Source organism: Rhamphochromis sp. 'chilingali', assembly GCF_963969265.1.
Source record: "Rhamphochromis sp. 'chilingali' genome assembly, chromosome: 10".
Classification (NCBI taxonomy): domain Eukaryota; kingdom Metazoa; phylum Chordata; class Actinopteri; order Cichliformes; family Cichlidae; genus Rhamphochromis; species Rhamphochromis sp. 'chilingali'.
The window spans coordinates 593,622-613,278 of record NC_137937.1 but is presented as its reverse complement, the minus strand read 5'-3'; the positions used below and the strand labels follow the sequence as shown (position 1 = coordinate 613,278).

Sequence of the window (19,657 nt, the reverse complement as noted above, 5' to 3'; positions counted from 1 at the left end):
CACTGACATGTGTGCAACAGGCCTGATGTGGAGTCAGCTTCACCAGTTTGACTGTGGGTGCTGAGCCAGCAGTCCTGTAGATGGGCAGCATCGTCCTGCTACGTGTGTGGAGCACTGAGCCAGAGATTATGGGGGGGGGAGTGCTCCATTTAGGAGGATTTAGGTCATTACTGGAAATGTCATGTTAATGCTGTTGTTATTGAGCTGAAGTGTGTCAGCAGATGATCCTGTTCTCTTCTCAAACTTCAGTCTGGAGATTACAAACCCTTCGTAGCCTATCACACGGGCTTATTGTAGACAAATGCAGATGTGATGTCAGCACAAATAGATACAGCTGCGTTTGTTTTCAGGCTTCCTGTGCTCACATACACTGGATGCACTGAAGGATCCTGTGAATGCCCAGGAGCTGCTACGTTTCTGCACTTGCTGGAAGCAGAGCTGGTAAGTCTGTGATGATCTGACAAAGGAACTAATGCATTTGTTTGTCATTTGTTAACTGAGTCTTAAACTCCATCACTTATCTTTGTCCTTTATTGAACAAGTGAAAATGTCATCTGTTTGTTGAAGTGCAAAAGCAAATGAAACCCATCCTGTATGGTTTTTGGCTTTCTGTCAGTCAGTGAGGAGTCCAAGACTGTAACTGCAGTTTGTCTCCTCAGAGCATACACCCTGTACTATACCCTCACCCCGGGACGTTTAAAGTAGTTGTTCCAGCCCACGGTTCAGCTCAGGCCAGGACAGGGCAGGCACTGTTTGTGTGTACAGGAATAGCAGACGCAGATGGTGCCACAAAGCCCAGCAGTTTATTTGAAGCCCAGGCTCTACATAGTCATTACAGCGTGGTCTCATGGTAGCCTGCGTTTTTGTCTATATCTGCCACAAATGTGGCTACACTTAGCTTTAAGTGTGCACATGCAGTGTCAGCCCAGAGTCCTCGGGAGCAGCTTGTTGTGAACGGGCCCCTGAAGATCCTGCTGGCTGAGCTGAAGTCAGTTTGATCACCCAGGTCACTGTGTGTGAAATATCACAATCATTTCATTGCTGTTGATCTCGTGCATATCCTGCATCTGACTGCTTCGCTAACAGCATCAAGACTCAGTCTTCAGTCATAAGATTTGAATGTCCCACATAACACGGTGAAAATCTGAATTCTCTGCACAGTTTCAATCCGAACTATAAATACACACAGCCTGTCGTATCGCTGCTCTTTATTCTACAAACTCTTTCTGTGAGACGATGAAGTCAGCAGGTTCCTGTGTCGCAGTCACAAAAACCAGGTTGTTTTCAGCGTGTAGTGCTAGTTAGTCCTAGTAACTGTTCCTCTGCAGCGCGGCTCTTTTGTTTTGTTACGTTTCAGTTGTGATGACGTGGAGCAGACCTCTTCCTGTTTAGCTGCTCAATATAAACGGTTCTATAACAGCCACCAACATGGCATAGCTGCACTGAAGCCTGAACAGCAGTAGGCTAGCATTACGTTGAGCTATTTATTTTATATGTACTTTGGAACTGATCGTGCACAGTGCTTTTTGATTGGTTGGTGCTGTACATCGTAAAACTCTGAGCTCTTTACCCTCCAGGCTCTGTTTGGTGCACTGTTACCATGTGAAGCATCAGAGAGCACAGACGTGTGCGGCAGGAATGACTGACGAGCTCGATGACTCAGGAAAAACAAACATTATCTGTGTGTGTATTAAAGTCTGTATCACACTGTTTCTGTCTCGTGCTGCAGACCCACACCAGACGTGTCCTGTCAGTGATGACATCCACCCTGGTTCACATCTCTGCCACACTGTCTCTGCACTGCTCTCTCTGAGAGATGGGTTCGGGGCAGCCGTCCCAGACTGGTTCCTGCTCCTACACTGATCATTGGAAGCATCAGAGTGGCGCCTGGTGAAGGACAAGGGGAGATGCCAGGATGCCTATCACTCAGGACAACGCCATAAGCATTCTGTCACTGCTGGAGGATTGGCGTGGGGCTCACAGCACGAGGTCACAGCAGGATGATGATCTAAGTCAGGACAGCTCCTCTGGTTACACGGTACTGACCAGTCTCTCCACATAAGATAATGCTGCATGCTCTCATTGATGTTACCTGATTCCACCTTAAATCCCAACCTCTGAGTGGGAGGACATGCATCACACCAAGAAGTCAGACAGGCAGGATGCAAACCTGTTAAAGACATGGCCTGACAGCAGATGAGGGAAAGACAACGATACACAGAAAAGTCGTTCACTGCTCTGTGGTGACCCTGGGCTGGGCAGAGCAATCAGAGAGCTCGGAGACAAATACTCACGGGGAGTAAAACATGCACAATTCATTTAATTATTAAAATGTCATTCAGATGAATTCAGTTTGATTTATACAGCACCGAATCACAGCAACAGTCGCACTGACAGAAAAACAACAGTGTGTCTACATTACAAACAAACAAGACTAACGATGACACATTTCCCACCACAACCTCATTAATGCCCAGACAACTCAACATTGTGCGCTTTGTTCTGGCTGCACAAGCGTCGTTTTTTCCATTTTTACTGAACAAAGTTTGATGGTTTTGTAGTTTCACCTACCAAGTGAAAGATCCCTGGTTTGATCCCAGGAGGACGCACGGCTCCGTACGGTTGCTTCTAGAAGCAACATCTGCTTTCATTTGGTGTAATAAAAACAAAACCAACGTCTTTTTCTACCAAAAGGTGGAGTGAGACTTCATGACGTGCTCCTACGTGAGCATGCCCTCCACTTCAGTGCACACCATCAGAGGACTGTTGAGTCGTGTGTCTCTCCCAGCTGCTGTTTGTTTTTGTCTGTTACAGTGAAGCTGTTGGTGATAGCACATGCTAGCACATTCAATGTAATATTTGAAATAAGACCAACAGAAATGAATAAACAAACAGATAAAGGATTCCCATAAACAAGAGGAGCCAGTAGATCAGGGGGTCAAACTGAAACGAGCGGAGAGCCGCTGCTGGCGCTGTCGTCTCACACGTTAGTGTTCAGCTAGGACAAAACAAACAAACAAATATTTCCTAAAATGTTTCGTTTGTTTTTTAAATTTCAGATCTTGTATCAGACAAAACTGCAAACTTAGCTGAAGCCTTCCAAACACACTGGTCCTCTGTGTGCGCGCACGTTGTGTTTGTATAGAACAGAATAAATAAGTGCACACAGTGTGCGACTGTCACCGACAGCCTCAGCAGGTTTGTGCTCTCTGCTCGTGTCGTCTTCATAGTCAGTCATGTTGTGCTTTTGATTTTCCTCCCTAACAAACAGTCACTTCAAAGACAAACTGCATTATGTTTCTCCACATCAGTGTACGGGCCGCAAGTGGCCCGGGGGCCGCGAGTTTGACACCCCTGATCGAGATACTGTATAGCTGTTCTTGCAGGAGCAAAGCGTGCTCCGTGCATTCACATCACAGTTCTGAAGCTGCTGACAGGACAAGATTAAAAAAGAAAGAAGGAAAAATTAAAAGTGGCCTGTGAGGAACAGAATTAATGTGTATTTGTTGAAAACTAACGTCTGTTTCCTGATTGGTGACTCTTCTTCTCTCTGCAGCGGCTGGATCCTGACTCCTACCAGAACGGGGATGGGGAGAGTGTGTGCAGCACTGTTAGTGGCGGAGGACATGTGGAGGACACGTCCCTCTGTCTGGCTGCTATTCAGAAGTTGGTGGAGTACATTCATTTCAACTTCATGGAGGGGGACACAGCTCCATCAGCCAGCCGGGCCTCATACAGTGAGGCGTTAGATGTTGAGCTTCATACGGTTTCCCTCAGTAAGGATGAGGGGGATGCTGCGGACTTCGGCCTTAGCTTTGGAAACATCCCTATTTTTGGAGACCCAAAGGGAAGAAAGAAGGGAGGCCCGAGGAGCAGGAGGGATCAGAGCCCCATCATGGATGTGGGCTGCATCTGGGTGACGGAGGTGAGGAAGAGGAGCCCAGCAGCTCGTTGTGGTGGGATCAAACTGAGAGATGAACTGCTGTCACTGAATGGGCAGCTAATGGTGGGAGTAGATGTCAGTGGAGCCAGGTAAGATTAATAAAACCTGATATATGAGTGAAGATCTGTGAAAAGTAAATAACACTCATTACCTCCACAGCAAATACACTGAAGACACAGGCAGCAGCCAGGCATTGATAACCATCATTCATCATTATGATCATTCCAATCCTATCCAATTTTATTTATAAAGCACTTTAAAATACCCAGCACAGGAACAAAGTGCTGTACAGAAAGTAAGTTAAAACAATAGAATAACAGAAAACAGCAAAATAAATAAATAAAACACATAAAACATAAAATTGGATTATGATCATTAACAAGTGTGAGCAGCTCTGTCAGAGCAGACGTTTTGACAGTTTGCTGCAATGCCACAGTCTGACCCAACAGAGTGATCAGAGCTCCAAGCACAGTGGCACAAGGCTCATGATTTGGACTGGGGCAGCTTGAAGTCCTCTCTATACCCAAGTGCTCTACAGTGATGAAGAGAGTGTGAGCACATATATATATATATATATATATATATATATATATATATATATATTAAAAAAAACACCCAGCACGCCCCTGCGGGCGGTTTATCCTTCAAGCTCGGGTCCTCTACCAGAGGCCTGGGAGCTTGAGGGTCCTGCGCAGTATCTTAGCTGTTCCCAGGACTGCGCTCTTCTGGACAGAGATCTCCGATGTTATTCCCGGGATCTGCTGGAGCCACTCGCCTAGCTTGGGAGTCACCGCACCTAGTGCTCCGATTACCACGGGGACCACCGTTACCTTCACCCTCCACATCCTCTCGAGCTCTTCTCTGAGCCCTTGGTATTTCTCCAGCTTCTCGTGTTCCTTCTTCCTGATATTGCTGTCATTCGGAACCGCTACATCGATCACTACGGCCGTCTTCTTCTGTTTGTCTACCACCACTATGTCCGGTTGGTTAGCCACCACCATTTTGTCCGTCTGTATCTGGAAGTCCCACAGGATCTTAGCTCGGTCATTCTCCACCACCCTTGGGGGCGTCTCCCATTTTGACCTCGGGACTTCCAGGTTATACTCGGCACAGATGTTTCTGTACACTATGCCGGCCACTTGGTTATGGCGTTCCATGTATGCCTTGCCTGCTAGCATCTTGCACCCTGCTGTTATGTGCTGGATTGTCTCTGGGGCATCTTTACACAGCCTGCACCTGGGGTCTTGCCTGGTGTGATAGACCCCAGCCTCTATGGATCTTGTGCTCAGAGCTTGTTCCTGTGCTGCCATGATTAGTGCCTCTGTGCTGTCTTTCAGTCCAGCTTTGTCCAGCCACTGGTAGGATTTCTGGATATCAGCCACCTCCTCTATCTGCCGGTGGTACATACCGTGCAGGGGCCTGTCCTTCCATGATGGTTCCTCGTCTCCCTCCTCTTTCTTGGGTTTCTGCTGCCTGAGGTATTCACTGAGCACTCGGTCAGTTGGGGCCATCTTCCCAATGTATTCTTGGATGTTCGTTGTCTCATCCTGGACTGTGGTGCTGACACTCACCAGTCCCCGGCCCCCTTCCTTCCGCTTAGCGTACAGCCTCAGGGTGCTGGACTTGGGGTGAAACCCTCCATGCATGGTAAGGAGCTTTCTTGTCTTTATGTCAGTGGCTTCTATCTCCTCCTTTGGCCAGCCTATTACCCCAGCAGGGTACCTGATCACGGGTAGGGCGTACGTGTTGATGGCCCGGATCTTGTTCTTACCATTCAGCTGACTCCTCAGGACTTGCCTGACCCTCTGCAGGTACTTGGTGGTTGCAGCCTTTCTAGCGGCCTCTTCATGGTTCCCATTCGCCTGCGGGATCCCCAAGTACTTGTAACTGTCCTCTATGTCTGCAATGTTGCCTTCTGGTAGTTCAATCCCCTCAGTTCTGACTACCTTCCCTCTCTTTGTTACCATCCGGCTACACTTCTCCAGTCCGAACGACATTCCAATGTCATTGCTGTATAGCCTGGTAGTGTGGATCAGTGAATCGATGTCTCGTTCACTCTTGGCATACAGCTTGATGTCATCCATGTACAGGAGGTGGCTGACAACTGCTCCGTTCCGTAGCCAGTCTTGTTAATGATCTCACTGAGGGGGTTCAGGCCTATGCAGAACAGCAGTGGGGACAGAGCATCTCCTTGGTAGATCCTGCACTTGATGGTGACTTGTGCTATGGGCTTGGAGTTGGCCTCTAGTGTTGTACGCCACATCCCCATTGAGTTCCTGATGAAGGCTCTTAGGGTCCCATTGATCTTGTACAATTCTAGGCATTCCAGTATCCAGCTGTGGGGCATTGAGTCATAGGCCTTCTTGTAATCAATCCAGGCAGTGCACAGCTTGCCACTGAGAGTACACCTTTGCTGGTTCTGTGGAGAACAGCTGGTTTATTCTCCTGCTGGTTCTGTGGAGAACAGCTGGTTTATTCTCCTGCCTATATATATATATATATATATATATATATATATATACACACACATACATACACATACATACAGGCTGGGCCATTTATATGGATACAGCGTAATAACATGGGGGTGGTTGGTGATATTAAAGTCCTGTTTGTGGCACATTAGTACAGTGGGGCAAAAAAGTATTTAGTCAGCCACCGATTGTGCAAGTTCCCCCACTTAAAATGATGACAGAGGTCAGTAATTTGCACCAGAGGTACACTTCAACTGTGAGAGACAGAATGTGGAAAAAAAATCCATGAATTCACATGGTAGGGTTTGTAAAGGATTTATTGGTAAATCAGGGTGGAAAATAAGTATTTGGTCACCTCAAACAAGGAAAATCTCTGGCTCTCACAGACCTGTAACGTCTTCTGTAAGAAGCTTTTCTGTCCCCCACTCGTTACCTGTATGAATGGCACCTGTTTGAACTCATCATCTGTATAAAAGACACCTGTCCACAGCCTCAAACAGTCAGACTCCAAACGCCGCCAAGACCAAAGAGCTTTCGAAGGACACCAGGAAAAGTATTGTAGACCTGCACCAGACTGGGAAGAGTGAATCTACAATAGGCAAGCAGCTTGGTGTGAAAAAATCAACTGTGGGAGGAATCATCAGAAAATGGAAAACATACAAGACCACTGATAATCTCCCTCGATCTGGGGCTCCACGCAAGATCTCATCCCGTGGGGTCAAAATGATCATGAGAACGGTGAGCAAAGATCCCAGAACCACACGGGGGGACCTGGTGAATGACCTGCAGAGAGCTGGGACCAAAGTAACAAAGGTCACCATCAGTAACACACTACAACGGCAGGGAATCACATCCCGCAGTGCCAGACGTGTTCCGCTGCTGAAGCCAGTGCATGTCCAGGCCCGTCTGAAGTTTGCCAGAGAGCACATGGATGATACAGCAGAGGATTGGGAGAATGTCATGTGGTCAGATGACACCAAAGTAGAACTTTTTGGTATAAACTCAACTCGTCGTGTTTGGAGGAAGAAGAATACTGAGTTGCATCCCAAGAACACCATACCTACTGTGAAGCATGGGGGTGGAAACATCATGCTATGGGGCTGTTTTTCTGCCAAGGGGACAGGACGACTGATCCGTGTTAAGGACAGAATGAATGGGGCCATGTATCGTGAGATTTTGAGCCAAAACCTCCTTCCATCAGTGAGAACTTTGAAGATGAAACGAGGCTGGGTCTTCCAACATGACAATGATCCAAAACACACCGCCCGGGCAACAAAGGAGTGGCTCCGTAAGAAGCATTTGAAAGTCCTGGAGTGGCCTAGCCAGTCTCCAGACCTCAACCCCATAGAAAATCTGTGGCAGGAGTTGAAAGTCCGTGTTGCTCGGCGACAGCCCCAAAACATCACTGCTCTCGAGAAGATCTGCATGGAGGAATGGGCCAAAATACCAGCTACTGTGTGTGCAAACCTGGTAAAGACCTATAGTAAACGTTTGACCTCTGTTATTGCCAACAAAGGTTATGTTACAAAGTATTGAGTTGTATTTTTGTTATTGACCAAATACTTATTTTCCACCCTGATTTACGAATAAATTCTTTACAAATCCTACCATGTGGATTCATGGATTTTTTTTTCACATTCTGTCTCTCACAGTTGAAGTGTACCTCTGGTGCAAATTACTGACCTCTGTCATCATTTTAAGTGGGGGAACTTGCACAATCGGTGGCTGACTAAATACTTTTTTGCCCCACTGTATATGTGAGGGGGCAAACTCCTCAAGATGGGTGGTGACCATGGTGGCCATTTAGAAGTCGGCCATCTTGGATACAACTTTTGTTTTTTCAATAGGAAGAGGGCCATGTGACACATCACACTTATTGGTAATGTCACAAGAAAAACAATGGTGTGCTTGGTTTCAACGTAACTTTATTCTTTCATGAGTTATTTACAAGTTTCTGACCACTTATAAAATGTGTTCAATGTGCTGCCCATTGTGTTGGATTGTCAATGCAACCCTCTTCTCCCACTCTTCACACACTGATAGCAACACCGCAGGAGAAATGCCAGCACAGCCATCCAGTATCCGTAATTTCAGAAACCAAGCACACATTGTTTTTCTTGTGACATTACCAATAAGTTTGATGTGTCACATGACCCTCTTCCTATTGAAAAAACAAAAGTTGTATCCAAGATGGCCGACTTCTAAATGGCCACCATGGTCACCACCCATCTTGAGGAGTTTGCCCCCTCACATATACTAATGTGCCACAAACAGGACTTTAATATCACCAACCATTCCCATGTTATTACGCTGTATCCATATAAATGGCCCAGCCTGTAGAAATATATAAACCCTCTAAAAGCTGTCTGTCACTGTGTTTTGGCACAAAGTGCTTCAATCTGTGTCTGGAAAGTACAGCGGACAGAAATGTCTGGTATGTCTGTGAAGGTTCTCAGTCATCCAGGTCATCGTAGTCAAAGGAGCTTGCAAAGAAAAGCGTCTGGACTTCTTTAAGTTGCTTGAAGGCGTTTCACCTCTCATCCGAGAAGCTTCTTCAGTTCTAATGTCAAATGGTGGAGAGTCCCAGATATAAACCTAGTGGGAGTTTCCCCCCACAGAGGGACAAAAGGACCCCCTGATGATCCTCTAATCGCCTGAGCCAAGGTGGGAAACTGGGCGTGGGTCCCAATCCGCCAGAGTTTCGGGTGTGTTCATTGTGAAACCTGGCCCCACCTTATCATGCGAATTCCTGAGGTCAGATGGCCCAGGATGTGAGTGGGCGTTAAGGCGTCTGGGAGGGATCTCAAAACTGGATTATAGATGGCAGACAGTTGGTGTCGTAAACCCCCGCCTCTGTTCAAAGATGGTCGCTCACAGTGGACATAGATGCTTCTTTCACTCCTCTTTCAAACCATCTGTCCTCTCTGTCCAAAATGTGAACAACACAAAGCAGAGTTGTTCCTAAGAGCCTACGCCTTGGATCCACTGTCAGGGGATACAGAGCAGACTTGATTCTACAGAGAGCACAAAATCACCTTTTAAGTGAAAGGATAAGACAGGTCCATTTCACCATAGATGCCCTCCAGATCAAGATCAGCCAGACCCTGCAGGAACTGGAAATCCTTCTACCCTCTCCAATCTTAGAAGAGGTTTACAAGTTTGTGGACAAGGCTCAGCGGGCCCAACACTCTAAAGGAAAAGAAAGACAACGCAGGAAATTCCACACCTTGCTTTCAAAAACACACACTCCTCAGTCTGAACCTACACAACTCAGAGAAGAAAACACACCTGAAGACAGTCAGGAGAAATGGGTAAAGAACTTTTCAGACAGGAATCTCACTGAACCTGAAAAGAGAGTATTAGCCAAAGGACTCAATTTTGCCATTTCTCCACAACAGTTGCCCATAGTGGACCTCATCACAGCCACAGAAACCGCCATACGGATTAATACATTATCACAGACAGAAGCAGAGCAAATCAGGATGAAAGTCTCAGCCACGCTCTCCAGTGCCAAAGTCCCTCCGTCCAACCTCACAATACAGGAAAAGAAGGCCGTCGCCTCCCTGAGCAAAGACCACAACATCATTATTTTACCAGCTGATGAGGGAAGATGCACCGTGGTCCTAAACACTACAGATTACCATACAAAGATCACTACTCTCCTCAGTGATAACAATACCTACGAAGCCCTAAAGCGAGACCCCACAAGCAGCTACAAAAAGAAAGTTATAGCTTGCCTTCAAGACTTTGAAAAGGACAAAATTATTGACCGCCTTACATATCACCGCCTTTACCCAGGGGATGCCATACCCTGCATCTATGGACTTCCTAAGATCCACAAGGAAGCTGTCCCACTCAGACCCATAGTCAGTAGCATAAACTCAGCCACTTACAACATTGCTAAACACCTTGCTACCATCCTTGCTCCTCTCGTGGGGAACACCCCACACCACATCAAGAACTCCACCGACTTCACCGACAAGGTCCAGAAACTTACCCTGGATCCAGATGAAACCATGGTGTCCTTTGATGTAGTCTCTCTCTTCACCTGCATACCCACCACGGAGGCCGTGGAGACTGTCAGAAAACGACTACAAGGAGACAGCTCCTTGGAGGACAGGACCAACTTCACACCCAATCAGACCTGCACACTGTTAGACCTCTGCCTCACCACTACATACTTCAAATACAACGAAGGCTTCTACAGACAAACACATGGCTGTGCCATGGGCTCCCCCGTGTCACCTATTGTAGCCAACCTTTACATGGAGGAAGTGGAAAGGAAGGCTCTTGGCTCTTTCAAAGGAAGAGTACCCAGCCACTGGTACAGATATGTGGACGACACCTGGGTCAAAATCAAGACACAAGAAGTGGAATCCTTCACTGCGCACATTAACGCTGTGGATAAAAACATCAAGTTCACCAGGGAAGACACAAAGGACAACTGTTTGCCTTTCCTGGACTGCGCCGTGCACATTGAAGAGAACGGCAACCTCAACATCGAAGTTTACCGGAAGCCCACACACACGGACCAGTACCTCCTCTTTGACTCCCATCACCCTCTGGAACACAAACTTGGAGTAATTAGGACCCTACACCACCGGGCAGAACATGTTCCCTCTAAGCCTGAAGGGAAAAAGAAGGAACACACACATGTAAAGGAAGCACTCAAAACGTGCGGCTATCCTAAATGGGCGTTCTTAAAGTCAGCAAAGAGGCACAGAAAAGAAGACCAGACACCAGCGAGGGAGGATAAGAAGGACAGACGCAACAACATTGTCATCCCCTATGTAGCCGGTGTATCAGAGAAACTCAGGAGAGTTTTCTCCAAGCATGACATCCCAGTGTATTTCAGACCCAGCAACACGCTCAGACACAAACTGGTTCACCCGAAAGACAAAACTGCAAAACACAGACTTAACAATGTGGTGTTTGCTGTACAGTGCAGCGAGGAATGCTCAGACCTCTACATTGGAGAGACCAATCAGCCACTTCACAAGCGCATGGCACAACACAGAAGAGCCACCTCCACAGGACAAGACTCAGCTGTCCATCTGCATCTTAAGGATAAAGGACACTCTTTCGAGGGTGCCAATGTTCACATTTTGGACAGAGAGGACAGATGGTTTGAAAGAGGAGTGAAAGAAGCCATCTATGTCCACTGTGAGCGACCATCTTTGAACAGAGGCGGGGTTTACGACACCAACTGTCTGCCATCTATAATCCAGTTTTGAGATCCTTCCCAGACGCCTTAACGCCCACTCACATCCTGGGCCATCTGACCTCAGGAATTCGCATGATAAGGTGGGGCCAGGTTTCACAATGAACACACCCGAAACTCTGGCGGATTGGGACCCACGCCCAGTTTCCCACCTTGGCTCAGGCGATTAGAGGATCATCAGGGGTCCTTTTGTCCCTCTGTGGGGGGAAACTCCCACTAGGTTTATATCTGGGACTCTCCACCATTTGACCTTAGAACTGAAGAAGCTTCTCGGATGAGAGGTGAAACGCCTTCAAGCAACTTAAAGAAGTCCAGACGCTTTTCTTTGCAAGCTCCTTTGAAATGTCTGGTAGTGTAATCATTTGTTTTACAGTGACTGTCTATCTTTTGCTCAGTTCATGGTGATTACATCAAACTTCTGTCACGCTGAGGTTAAGTCATGCTTCTGCTGTAGATCTAAAATATGCTCCCACACTTCTGGTGGGCTTAAGAGTCAATGTTTTTTAATGTTACCTTTATTTTTCATAGCAAATGATTTAATAATCGATCAACATTAATTTATCCTGCCTTACAAAGACCTGCTGGTCACAGCTTGATGGCTTTCCATCTGTTTTCAGTTCATCCATCCATCCATATTCTTCTGCTTATGCAGGGCTAGGTCACAGGGTCAAATCCTCTAGCTTATCCGGGGGAACACCAAGGCCCCGGGGCCTCCTCCCGATGGGACACGGCTGGAACACCTCACCCAGGAGGCATCCTTATCAGAAGCCCTAACTATGTTAACTGGCTCCTTTCGGTGTGGAGGAGCAGCGGCTTTACTCTAATCCCCTCCTGAATGGCCGAACTCCTCACCCTATCTCTAAGGGAGAGGCCAGCCACCCTTCAGAGGAAGCTCATTTCTGCCGGTTGTATCCGCGATCTCGTTCTTTGGGTCACTACCCACAGCTCGTGACCATAGGTGAGGCTAGGGACGTAGATCGACCGGTAAATTGAGAGCTTGGCTTTTACACTCAGCTCTGTCCTCACCAAGATGGATGGGTACAGCATCTGTATCTGTGAGAGACCAACAGACCTCTCTGTGGATCCCCTGCTGCCTTCTCCCCTCACTCATGAACAAGACAAGACCCAGACATATTTAAACTCCTCCACTTGGGACAGTAACTCGACCCTGACCGGGAGTGGGCACTCCACCCTTTTCCGGCTGAGGACCACGACCTCAGACTTGGAGGTGCTGATTCCCATTTCCGCCACTTCATACTCGGCTGTGCTCCACCTGATGAAGCCAACAGAACGACAAGCAGAGATGAAATTCTGAGGCCACCCAAGTGGAAGCCTTCATTCTGCTGTGAACCACAGAGTAGAATAAACTAAAGGGTCAGATGCATCTGTCAGGTCTTTGATGGATTTCTTTTCCTAATTCAAAAATACTATTTCATGCCAAACTGTCAAACTGTTATCTTTGGCATTTTGCATAAAATGAACTAAACAAATGTCAACCAGTTTGCTTGTAACAAAGATTTAAAACAATTTAAAATAGTTGTTATTAATTTGTCTGCTCTGTGTAGACAAACACTGGTCCATTCCTTGAGTCAGGAGCCTTTTTATGTTTGAATGATTCACAGGAAGGCGTGTCGGTGTGAGAGCTGGTGTTTTGAAACTTATGCACATTACTATATTTCAACGAATATAAACACAAATCAAGCATTTTATTGTAGAAAAGTGTAGAAATACTGACCTAAGTGCAAAGACTGTACTCCTAAAATAGTTCTGCCTTTATTTTATGACACCTTTATCTTATTTCATCTTTTCTTTGCCTTATTCACAGTTACCTGACTGACCAGTGCTGGAATGGAGGCTGTATTTACCTGATACTGCTGCGGCGAGTCAAGCGAAAGGCTCCTCTTCCTCCCTGCGAGGCAGCTGAAAGTGTTTGTATCCCACTCACCAGTGACAACTGTGAAGACCAGCGTCGCAGCACATCTGAGTCCTCCGACAGCTCTGCAAATTACAGACGCACACGTAAATTTGGAGTGATATCACGCTCATCCTTCAACCAAGAGGACAGGCAGCGTACGAGTTCAGAAGTCCGGAGGTCTTATCATGACTACAGTTCTCATCCTGAGAATATAGAAACTAGTCCTCCAGATAACTCAGCTCACATCCTCCCCACACCTTCTAAGGAAAGCCCGGACCACTGTTCTCAGCTCAGAGCTGCTCCCCAGCGTCAACACGGTGGCGAGGCTGCCCCCCAGCCGCTAAGGTGTTACAGTCAGCTGCTAGAGTTCAAAATGGATTCTTCCTGCAGTGAATATTTATGCCAGGTGAGACAAATCGGATCAATGCTCGTCTGTTAGAAGCTTCCAACGTGTTTTACTCAGTAACTGTTTCAATGAGAAGCAAATACAATCTACTGTGGTGCAGCTGTTGATAGGTTCATCTAGCATAAACCCATTGCTGGAACGCCAAGACAATTGTACTCCAATGGCAACAGCAAAACGAAAGTCACCCGAGCTCTTTGTGTGACCTCGTGCACGAGGGAGACGCCTGAGACGAGCGCTGTTCCTGCCGCTCAAACCCCAGCCACTCTCAGTCAGCTCCCCCATAGCACTGCTCTTTATCGTGGTTACATGAATATGCATAGGTTCATTAACATATGACGTCTTACACAGGCATACATGTGAACAAAGAGTACCATCTGTGTGTATGTGTGTGTATCAAGATATGGCCCTGTGAACGCCTCCTTAAAAAGCTGGTACTAGGCAAGGTTGCTGCTTGAGTCCAGCTCTTTTTGCTTTGTATATTGAGCCTTTGGCTCAGTATATACGGCAAAGTACAGACTTAAAAGGGGTTTTTGTTTCCAAACTTGAACAACGAATAGGTCTTTTTGCAGATGATATAATTATATATCTACAGGATCCTGATACGACCTTTCCTTGGCTGTTTAAAGCATTAAAATATTTTGGTAAAAACGCAGGATATAAACTAAACATCGAAAAGACTCAAGTACTCTGTCTGAATTATTTCCCCAAAGAATTATTACAAAATGAACTTAAACTAAAATGGGATTCAAATAAGATCAAATACTTAGGTGTCTATTTAACTAGTGATACAAGTACTTTATACGAGGCAAACTATGTGAAGTTTAGTAACACAATCCAAAAAGATCTGATTAAATGGGCTCCGCTTGTCAAGGACCTTAGCTCAAGAATAGAGGTAATAAAAATGAATGTGCTTCCCCGGTTATTGTACCTATTCACCTCATTACCAGTCCAAATAACAGATGCACAGTTTGGTAAATGGGATAAATTAGTTAGTAGATTTATTTGGAAAGGGACAAAGCCAAGAATAAGATTTAAAATACTTCAATCAGGAAAAGAAAAAGGAGGACTTGCCCTCCCGAATCTCAAGGAATATTTCTATGCAGCCCAGCTGAGATATACTGTTTACTGGTGTTCATCAGAATATACTTCAAAATGGAAGCATATAGAGTTAAATTATTGCCTATCATGTCATCCACTAGCAAGATTGGGAGAAGAAACTACCCAGCCCACGAACAAAAATCTCATCATTGAATTTACTATTAAACTCTGGTGGACAATAATGAAGAAATATAGAATTACAGAAGATTGTAAATTGCTGATTTGGCCTGCATACTCTCGAAAATTCCAAAGTGGACAATGGGATAGCACATTTTTAAGATGGGTCAATAAAGGAATTACAGCAATGTGTACATTAATAGATGGGACAACATTTAAATCTTTTGAGAATCTACAGAAACAATTCGGATTGGATAAATCAGATTTATTTAGGTACTTTCAATTAAGACACTTTTACAATACAGAAATTAGAAAGAAGCTCTCGAGAGAAAGAAATCGTATAATAGGAACAATAACAGGTGCATATAAAAATCTTCCATCAGGAATTCTGTCGAAATTATATGATGGCCTACAAAATTCGAATAGGAATGAAACATTATATATTAAACAAAAGTGGGAATCGGAACTACAAATTGAGTTGTCAGAGGATGATTGGCGATCCTTATGTCTCACACAGCATAACTCCACTAGCTCTAGACGATGGAGAGAATATGGCTGGAAAAATGTGATTAGGTTTTTTATTACTCCGTATATCAAAAGCAAGCAGTTGAAAACACCCCAACAATGCTGGAGATTATGTGGAGACTGGAACGCCAATCACTCACATGTGTTTTGGAAGTGTAAATATATTAAATCATATTGGGAAAGAATCGCGGCAACAATGACGAAGGTGCTGGGGTATGAAGTACTGTGTGAGGCACGAGTAATGTATTTTGGAATATGGGAAAATGTAAAAAAGGAGGACTGGTATTTGTTTAAGATTATGTTGTTGTCAAGCAAAAAGGTGATAACAAAAAATTGGCTGAAAAGCGATCCTTTAAAACTGGAAGACTGGATGGACGTAATCGAGGACATATATACAATGGAAAAAATGACTTACACTCTGAGACTGAAATCTGATAAACACCGAAAACAGTGGACAAAATGGATAATTTATAAGTCTCAGTCAGCCTTATAGGGCGGGACCTCTCGTGGTTTTTTTTTTTTTTTTTTTTTTTTTTTTTTTTTTTTTTTTTGTGTATTTGTTGTTGTGTTATTATTATTATTGTCTTGTCCGTAAGTAATACAAAGGAAAAAGTACAAAATAAAGAGTTAAAAAAAAAAAAAAAGCTGGTACTAGGAGTCCAGCGGTCCACCTAAACAAAAGGCTCTTATACTAAAAGAGATACAGATACAATCCTCCTGTACCATAAATCAGGAAGGGAAGGTATGACCTCTCATGGCCTGAGGATGTGTGCATATGCCAGAACACTCTGGAAGGCACACAGAGTCTGAATCTGTGGCAAGATCTGAAAACTGCTGTTCACAAACGCTGTCCATCTAATCTGACTGAGCTGGAGCTGTTTGCAAAGAAGAATGGGCAAAGATTTCAGTCTGTAGATGTGCAAAGCTGGCAGAGACAGACCCTAAAAGACTGGCAGCTGGAACTGCAGCAAAAGCTGGTTCTACAAAGTATTGACTCAGGGGGCTGAATAATTACGCACACCCCACTTTTCAGTTATTTATGTGTAAAAAAATGTTTGGAATCATGTATGATTTTCGTTCCACTTCTCACGTGTGCACCACTTTGTGTTGGTCTTTCATGTGGAAGTCCAATAACATTGATTCATGTTTGTGGCTGTAATGGGACAAAATGTGGAAAAGTTCAAGGGGGACGAATACTTTTGCAAGCCACTGTGCATTGTCAATGTGGAGCAACCAACCAGCAGGGCAGAAAATATAGTCGTTTGCAGGGGAAGAGCTGGTGCTTTTTTGGTGATTTATCAACAGTGCCTCAATGGACCTTAACCACATGATTGCATATGACCAGCCGGTCCATGTAAGTTAGTCCATGTTTAATTAAAGATTTCCAAGGAAAGCAAGAGAGTAATGGGATAGCGGTTTAACATGTAGGTCAGTGTTGTGAGAAACAACTGGTATGTCATTCCTGTATATCATGCAAAATGTGTGTAGCTAGCTTATTTTTGCTTCTGTTTTCTACATAATTCATGTTTTTGCACATTACTGATAATATATCTAGTATGTAGTAACATTTATATCTGACTCTGTGTGATAAGTTGTTTGTTTTTTCATGTGTTTTTTTGTAGCCCAGAGATACCAACCACATCTGGAAAATGCACATGGTGAAGGGTCAGGAGGGCCTTGGCATAAAGATCACAGGGGGGCGTGGCTCCAAGCGTTCCCCTCATGGCATCATCATTACACATATAGAGGAGGGAGGCGCCATTTACAGGTGAAGTTAGGAAGGAAAAATGTATAAAATACATGGTTTAGTTTATATTTGTTGACCTCTCTCCAACCCCCTTCTGTGTGTGTGTGTGTGTGTCTGTTTTACAGGGATGGGCGTCTTCATGCTGGTGATGAGTTACTGATGATTAATAATCAGTCTTTGGTGGGTCTTACTCATCAGGAGGCTGTTGATATCCTCCGCTCTGCTACAGGTCTGGTCCAGTTGGTGGTTGCCAGTAGGGTAAGTGCACAAACACAGACACTGGAGGCATGAGTGAGTTTGAACAGAAAGTGAGCCATTTATTGAGGCTAGAACCATAACATAATTAAAAGGCAAAACGTGAAACTGAGACTAAAGTAACTAATTAATTCTTCGATCTTAAATATGATCAACCTATCTCTAATAATCAGCTATGTGCCACAGGCCTTCAAGCTGGCTGCAGTTAAACCTTTACTCAAAAAGCATCTCTAGACCCAGCAGTCTTAGCTAATTATAGGCCAATCTCCAACCTTCCTTTCATATCAAACATCCTTGAAAGAGTAGTTGTCAAACAGCTAACAGATCATCTGCAGAGGTTTATTTGAAGAGTTTCAGTCAGGTTTCAGAGCTCATCACAGCACAGAAACAGCTTTAGTGAAGGTTACAAATGATCTTCTTATGGCCTCTGACAGTGGACTCATCTCTGTGCTTGTCCTGCTAGACCTCAGTGCAGCGTTCGATACTGTCGACCATAATATCCTATTAGAGCGATTAGAACACAGACATCACACGGGGATACAAGTCAGAGAACGGTTGCATTACAGAAAAAAAACACTGAAATATACACTACAATGGGAAAGTACAAGAGGAAAAAAAAGAGACCTCTGCTCATGCTGGGCTATAGAGGACAGCGTGAGAACAGGAAACAAAAAAACTCCTCTGCACAGAAAGCACATAAATGTCCACAGCACAACATTATAGAGCACGTGACCAGCAACAGGGTTGGGTAAGGGATAAGGAGTAATCCCAGGCAACACAGCAGCCATCCTGCCACTGCACGGGCACAGACCCGCCTCGTGTTCCCAGGAGGCTACAAGCATCGAAGGCATTGGAAGGGGAGGGGGGATGAGTGAGTGCTTATCAGTGTATATGTATGTGTGTGCGTGTCCATAGTTCAGCTGAGACAGTGTCCTTCGCCCTGCCAGGCTAAGTAAACAGTCTTCCAGCCAACCCAGGTGGCCTTGTAGGGAATGGGAAGAACAGACTAAACACAGTCGTTATCAGGGTGGTGTTGGTGTTGGTGGCGCCGAAGGGGTAGCCGCATTATGATGGTAATTTTTCTTTTGCAAACAACTCGGGAGAATTTCAAGCTGTTTTTAACACTCCGACACTGGTCTCTCAATCTCCCGTTAATAGCTGCGAGTTTCTCCATGGTGTTATTTACCTTCAATTCCATGGTCTTTTCAGTCTTTCGCTCACATAGCAGATTCTGAGACCTCACGACCGCAGCCAACTGATCCGCGATGTAATCCAGCTTCCGCCCAGAGATGATGTTCCGAGTGGATTCTTCCCTGATGTAATCCAACATACGCTCAGAGGTGTTATTCTGAGTATTCACTGCGGCTGTAAGCGCCTCCAAGCTCTTAACCATGCTGCATTCAGTGAGCCCTTTCTGAGAAGCCGCACCTCGTCCCATCGTTTCAATCCCAGCGGGCAGCCTTGTGGGGGTTTGAACAGCTGGTTCCGCTTTCTTAATTCTCCAATAAATCAGGGCCAAGCCAGCTCCGATCAGCAAGAACCCTGTTATCATGGTTCCGAATAGGTAGATATCTTCAGCGTCCTCGATCGACAGTCCCGCCAGGCACACGATCCTCCATTTCTGGAGGAAATCAGCCATCCTACGTGCTGTTTGTTTGTACTTATGTACTAGCTTAGGCAGTCCTTGCCAAAGTGGGTTAAAATGTCTTGATGCATGCTCAATCATCCAGGTAAGGAAATCCGAAAGGGAAAAGGAAATTTCGGGGTCCCAGATTTAAGCCCTGTGGGAGTGTCCCCCCCCAAGAGGGACATGGACCCCCTAATGATCCTGAAGAAGCTTCTCAGATGTGAGAGGTGAAACGTCTTCAAGCAACTTAAAGAAGTCCAGATGCTTTTCTTTGCAAGCTCCTTAAACTAGTATGACAGTAGTAGGCTGCATTTTTGAAGGTTTTGTAA

The 19,657-nt window shown here is 45.3% G+C and overlaps 1 protein-coding gene across 2 annotated transcripts in view; it reads left to right on the top strand.

Moving 5' to 3' along the window:
* pdzd2 (PDZ domain containing 2) overlaps positions 1 to 19,657 on the top strand; it is a 90,354-nt gene that overhangs the window by 27,324 nt on the left and 43,373 nt on the right. The window contains exons 2-7 of one of the 2 annotated variants that reach the window (XM_080892910.1): positions 351 to 441; positions 1,730 to 2,038; positions 3,557 to 4,032; positions 13,464 to 13,959; positions 17,322 to 17,467; positions 17,572 to 17,704. In XM_080892910.1, the coding sequence (XP_080749036.1) occupies positions 1,916 to 2,038; positions 3,557 to 4,032; positions 13,464 to 13,959; positions 17,322 to 17,467; positions 17,572 to 17,704 (1,374 nt within the window). In that variant the 5' untranslated portion in view covers positions 351 to 441; positions 1,730 to 1,915. The remainder of the gene's footprint in view (positions 1 to 350; positions 442 to 1,729; positions 2,039 to 3,556; positions 4,033 to 13,463; positions 13,960 to 17,321; positions 17,468 to 17,571; positions 17,705 to 19,657) is intronic. The other variant, XM_080892911.1, reaches the window with a different exon arrangement.